This window comes from Erythrolamprus reginae, chromosome 10 (genome assembly GCF_031021105.1).
Source record: "Erythrolamprus reginae isolate rEryReg1 chromosome 10, rEryReg1.hap1, whole genome shotgun sequence".
NCBI lineage: Eukaryota > Metazoa > Chordata > Lepidosauria > Squamata > Dipsadidae > Erythrolamprus > Erythrolamprus reginae.
In genome coordinates, this window is record NC_091959.1 from 14,298,469 (window position 1) to 14,304,629 (window position 6,161).

Below are 6,161 nucleotides of genomic sequence, written 5' to 3' on the forward strand. Positions count from 1 at the left end.
TAGTGATTTCTGACAGTCTCAAAATGGGTGAGCAGTGTGGTCGGGCGGTAGGAAAAGCAAGTAGGATGCTTGGCTGCATAGCTAGAGGTATAACAAGCAGGAAGAGGGAGATTATGATCCCCTTATATAGAGCGCTGGTGAGACCACATTTGGAGTACTGTGTTCAGTTCTGGAGACCTCACCTACAAAAAGATATTGACAAAATTGAACGGGTCCAAAGACGGGCTACAAGAATGGTGGAAGGTCTTAAGCGTAAAACGTATCAGGAAAGACTTCATGAACTCCATCTGTATAGTCTGGAGGACAGAAGGAAAAGGGGGACATGATCAAAACATTTAAATATATTAAAGGGTTAAATAAGGTTCAGGATGGAAGTGTTTTTAATAGGAAAGTGAACACAAGAACAAGGGGACACAATTTGAAGTTAGTTGGGGGAAAGATCAAAGGCAACATGAGAAAATATTATTTTATTGAAAGAGTAGTAGATCCTTGGAACAAACTTCAGCAGACGTGGTTGGTAAATCCACAGTAACTGAATTTAAACATGCCTGGGATAAACATATATCCACTGTAAGATAAAATACAGGAAATAGTAGAAGGGCAGACTAGAGGGACCATGAGGTCTTTTTCTGCCGTCAATCTTCTATGTTTCTATGTTTCTATCTTGGGTTTCCCTTGGCTCTATGTGCTGCCTGGCCCTGTTTGGAAATCTTGTGTTCAGGCATCCCCTTTTTTTCTTATGCTAACAGAGAAAGCAGGCACTGCATTGTTTAGATGGATCCTCTGGACTTTTTAGGCAAGGGGTGAAAAGTGGCCACCATAATTGTTTGGGATTGTGGCATGTCGTAGAAAAGGCGATAGATATTTCTGCTTTAGTTTTAAGAGCTAATGCCACATACCAAAGTACAGCTTTTCATTTTTCTAAATCAACTTGTACAAATCCACACCAAATATTGTACACGTGCACTTACCAAATCCTGATTAGTTTTGCATGCTTGCCAAAATAACATTGCATTTAATGTGCAGCTTTTGTGCAGATATTGCTGTAGATTCCCAAGTTGGATAGTCTCCGATTTTGCTAAGTCAAATAAATCTTAGCTAGATAAGTCTGATCAGCGCTACCTTAATTCAGCTCTGGAATGGATTCCTCTCAAAGTAGCTCAGAGGATCTTGGAAGGTGTGACTGGCCTCACTAACCTAGTGTTGACCCTTGGCATTGCCTGGTGAGGAGATGGACTCCCAAGTAGAAACAAGGAAATACAGTAGCTCCATTTGTTACAAAAGGAAAAAAAGTTATTAGAAGCCAAGTGAATTGCAGTAAATCAGAGCTAGTTGCATGCAAAGTTCTCCCAGCCTTTTCTTCTTTAGTAGCTGGAAGTCACCTCATTCCCTGCCCTGTCAAACCAAAACCCTCAAAAGAGATTTGCAGAAGGGAAAGAAGTCAATCACTCCACCTTTCCCCCCTTCACCTGTTGAGGGGTCCACGTCCCTTCTCTCTAAGCAAGCGAGGGGACAAAAATGGCCAACATAAAATTAACAGAAAACAGGTTAATACTAAAATTACCAGTGATGACCTTGGTAAGAGAACTGTGTCTGGGCAAAGTGCCAGTCCCCAAGCAGGAGATTTCTTTGGACAGGTCAATGCAGGCGATGCCCTTCTCATATGCCGAGCAAAGAGGCTTCTGGCAGTAGGAGAGGCCTCCATTGGGCTCTTCCCACCAGGCGGGTGCCCTGCAGGGCAATGTAAAGTGGAACACCCCCCCATGTCACACCAACACTCCGCAGTCTGCATTGGTTGCCGATCAGTTTCCGGTCACAATTCAAAGTGTTGGTTATGACCTATAAAGCCCTTCATGGCACCGGACCAGATTATCTCTGGGACCGCCTTCTGCTGCACGAATCCCAGCGACCAGTTAGGTCCCAGAGAGTGGGTCTTCTCCGGGTCCCGTCAACCAAACAATGTCGCTTGGCGGGACCCAGGGGAAGAGCCTTCTCTGTGGCGGCCCCGGCCCTCTGGAACCAGAGATTAGAATTGCCCCCACCCTCCTTGCCTTTCGTAAGCTGCTTAAAACCCACCTCTGCCGCCAGGCATGGGGGAACTGAGATACACTTTCCCCCTAGGCCTTTAAAACTTTATGCATGGTATGTCTGTATGTATGATTGGTTTTTATATAATGGGTTTTTAACTGTTTTTAGTATTGGATTGTTGTTATATACTGTTTTATTACTGTTGTTAGCCGCCCCGAGTCTGCGGAGAGGGGCGGCATACAAATCCAATCAATCAATCAATTAATTAATTAATTGGGGGCCTTTCCAGAATCAGACTGGGTACACTTTTGCCACATCTTCTGGGTGGGTTGTTGCTCTGCATAAAGCAGTTTGGACCAGCAATGAGAATAGGGAGAAGGGCCATGAAACTTGGACAGGTGAGACGGCATTCTGCTTGTGCCTGGGGAAGAGTCTCCAGGACGAGTCTGAGGAGAAGGCACATCCCTTTCAGGGCAAGGCAGCCACAGGCCCATCACGGGCATTGTGAAAGCCTCAAAGCCAGCCACACTTCCCTTGCGTTTCTGAGGTGCGCCAGTGTACAGGTGCCAGCTCCTGCAGAACAAGAGAGCCACCCTCCCTGCTTGGTGGCAGGGTCAGGGCTAGGCATCCAAGCTGTTCGGTCCCCAGGGGCGTCTTTCTTTCTTTGTGCCAGTTCTCGGAGCCTTTGCTTCATTTTGTTGGTTATGACCTATAAAGCCCTTCATGGCACCGGACCAGGTTATCTCAGGGACCGCCTTCTGCTGCACGAATCCCAGCGACCGGTTAGGGCCCACAGAGTGGGTCTTCTCCGGGTCCCGTCAACTAAACAATGCCGCTTGGCGGGACCCAGGGGAAGAGCCTTCTCTGTGGCGGCCCCGGCCCTCTGGAACCAGAGATTAGAATTGCCCCCACCCTCCTTGCCTTTCGTAAGCTACTTAAAACCCACCTCTGCTGCCAGGCATGGGGGAATTGAGATGCTCTTTCCCCCTAGGCCTTTACAATTTTATGCATGGTATGTCTGTATGTATGTTTGGTTTTTTATATTAATGGGTTTTTAATCATTTTTAGTATTGGATTATTACTGTACATTGTTTTATTATTGCTGTTAGCCACCCCGAGTCTCCGGAGGGGCGGCATACAAATCCAATAAATAAATAAACAAACAAATAAATAAACAAACAAACAAGTAAATAAACAAACAAACAAACAAGTAAATAAATAAATGCATACATACATGCGTACATACATAAATTTTCAGCACATGGAAATGATGTGCTTCCAAAACGCCCCCTCCCATCGCAGCCCTTTCAAAAGCCCAGCAACTTTATTTATTTATTAGATTTGTATGCCGCCCCTCTCCGTAGACTCGGGGCGGCTGTTGACCGAGTGCTGTTATTCCATCCCTCTTCCAACCTCTGCTTCTCGCTTCAGGTTGGAGAAGTCCAGTCAAGTTCGCACTGTCTCCAGCAGCAACTTATTTTTCAAAGGGAGCCGCTTCCGATACAGGTAAATGACGACTGTAAGTGGCTGTCGCTGGATCTCTTTTGACATACACACCTGAAGTCTGAGAACCGATTTAGGGAGGCGATAGTACAAAAGCAACATATCCTCTGAGTTGGGCTGAACCTGTTCAGTCCTGGCGTTGCCGCGATCCCCTTTCCCAACGCCCCGCAGAGTCACCGTCGCTTGGCTCTTCCAGAACAGGAAGGCTGCCCAGGCACCCTTGCCAAGCTTGGCACCCAGCCAGAACCTTTCCAGGTATCCAATCTGGTCTGCAGGATGGAGCAGCACTGCCACGGTCCCAACTTTCAGGGGGGGGGGGAATTGAGCCAGTAGAATCTCAGGTTGGGCGTTTGCCGTGCTTGTCACCTGCTCTGCTCTCCAATCTCTTTCAGCGGCCGAGTTGCCAAAGAGGTGATGGAGTCTAGTGCCAAAATTAAGAGGGAGCCTCCGGAAATACACAGGTAAGGCAGCTATGCAGGAGCGAAAGGGTCAAAGGGCCCATGAGCAGGAAGGATGAAGGCAGGGATGGTGGGAAAAGCTGGACCTCCGGCCAAAACCCATCCTTCTGATGGGAAGAGAATGCTGCCTCTGCCCTTCCTTTCTTTCACAGATCTGGACTGGTCCCCAGCCGTAGCTGCCCCTCCATCCCTCATGGACCCCGGCTCAGCAGTGTTCCCAGGACCAGGAGGAGGGCTGTCCACATCTCCATCATGGAAGGTGAGCTGGCTGCCCCTGCTGGCGATCATCCTCACTTAGCAACCACATTTAAGTCATGAACCATACAAATCTGGCCATTAATTGCTTAAGAAACCATTGAAACTATGACTGTATTTACAATCTTTCTTCAACTTTGCTTTGCAAAGGAAATTTGCTGCCACTCACTGAACTGGCAGTAATGTCCGTGGTCCCAAATTGGTCCTCCAATCGTCGTGGATTGCAAAAAAAGCCCTTCTGCGCATGCACAGAGGCTTCTGCGCATGTGCAGAGGGTCATTTCTGGGAAGGGTTTGCGATACCACTAAAAAGAAAAAAAGAACTGTCTGGATAATATGAAAGATAAAAATGACTAGTATGAAAAGTGGAAAGAGAGATGCATAACTAACGTCGAATGCCTGCATACAGCCCAAATCTTCAAATATGAAACCAGGAGAGGTAAGGCTTGCCACAAATGTAAAAAACAATAACATTTTCTTTTAAGGTGTAGGAAACAAGAAAAAAAGTCAAAGAAACAATTGGTCCACTAATGGGAGAAGATGACAAGGAGATAATAGGCATCAGGGAAAAAGTGGAGCTGCTTAATTCATTCTCTGCACCTGTCTTTATACAAAAGGAAAAAATCATCCCACTTAACAAAAATTGTACAGTAGTCCCTCGCTATACCGCGCTTCACCTACTGCGGCTTCACTTCATCGCGGGTTTTCAAGAAATATTAATGAGAAAAATCATTCGCGGATCTTCGCTGGTTCGCGGGTTTTTGAGGAAGTTGATTGGCAGATTTAAACAGCCCGCCGAACTCGATCGGCAGGTTTTTCAAAAAAAAATATCTAAAATTGTAAATACTGTATTTAAATAATGTATCTAAAATAAATACTGTGTGTGAAGGGTTTATAAACACTTAAAACAATGAAAACTTACCAAACAATTACAATATAAATACTTAAATAAGTACTATCGGTCGATAAATTCCCCATCGCGGATTTCACCTATCGCGGCCGGGTCTGGAACGTAACACCAGCGATAGGTGAGGGACTACTGTACCGTAAAAGACAGACAAGTGAAAATAAGCAAGATAAGACAACACTCTACCTATCTACTTTACACCACCTATCTACTTTAGATAAATCACCTGGACCAGATGGAGTACATCCCAGACATGATCTTGGAAGCATTGATCTTTCAATGATCGGCATCAGGAAAGAACTAGACGACTGGAAAAGAGCTTATATGGTTTCCATCTTCAAAAAGGGGGAAAAATTGATCCAGGGAACTATAGATACATCAGTTTGATATTAATACCTAGGAAAATTATGGAAAAGGTCAGCAATGATCTGAAACACTTAAAACAAGCAAAGCTATTACTAGAAGCCAAGACGGCTTTGCCAAAAACAAACCTTATTATAGTCTTTGATAAAGTGATCAGCGAAGTGTGGTAGACATAATTTACTTGGATTCAGTAAGTTATTTGGCAAAGTAGAGCACAACCTCTACTGCTTTACTATGCAAAGAAGGAGGGATGTTGTTAAGCTATTCTCCAAAGAGCCAGGTGAGGAAGGACAAAAAGCAACAGATGAAAATTAACCAAGGAGAGAATCAAGCTAGGACTAAGGAGAGACTTCCTGACAGAACAATTAATAGAAAGGCTTGCCTTCAAAAGATGTAGGTGTCCCAACCTGGAGGTTTTTAAGAAGAGATTATTGAAGTCATTTGTCCAAAATGGCATAGGGCAGAGTTCCCCAACCTTCCGAGGTTGGCAGCCCAGAGCAGGAACGGGGGGGGAGAGAAGGGGATGGCTTTGTGGGAGAGGCAGGTGTGTCTCCTGTTGCTTGTGGGTGTGCACCAGACCGGCAACTCAACATGGCCCAGTTGGGAATAGGCTGTGGCCCACAGATTGGGGACCCTTGGTATAGGTTG

General features: G+C 45.6%; 1 protein-coding gene across 4 annotated transcripts in view; it reads left to right on the forward strand.

Annotated features, from left to right (window-relative positions):
* FRMD5 (FERM domain containing 5) overlaps positions 1-6,161 on the forward strand; it is a 103,760-nt gene that overhangs the window by 92,782 nt on the left and 4,817 nt on the right. For all 4 annotated transcript variants that reach the window (XM_070762393.1, XM_070762394.1, XM_070762397.1 and 1 more), the window contains 3 exons: positions 3,460-3,534; positions 3,924-3,992; positions 4,142-4,248. In XM_070762393.1, the coding sequence (XP_070618494.1) occupies positions 3,460-3,534; positions 3,924-3,992; positions 4,142-4,248 (251 nt within the window). The remainder of the gene's footprint in view (positions 1-3,459; positions 3,535-3,923; positions 3,993-4,141; positions 4,249-6,161) is intronic.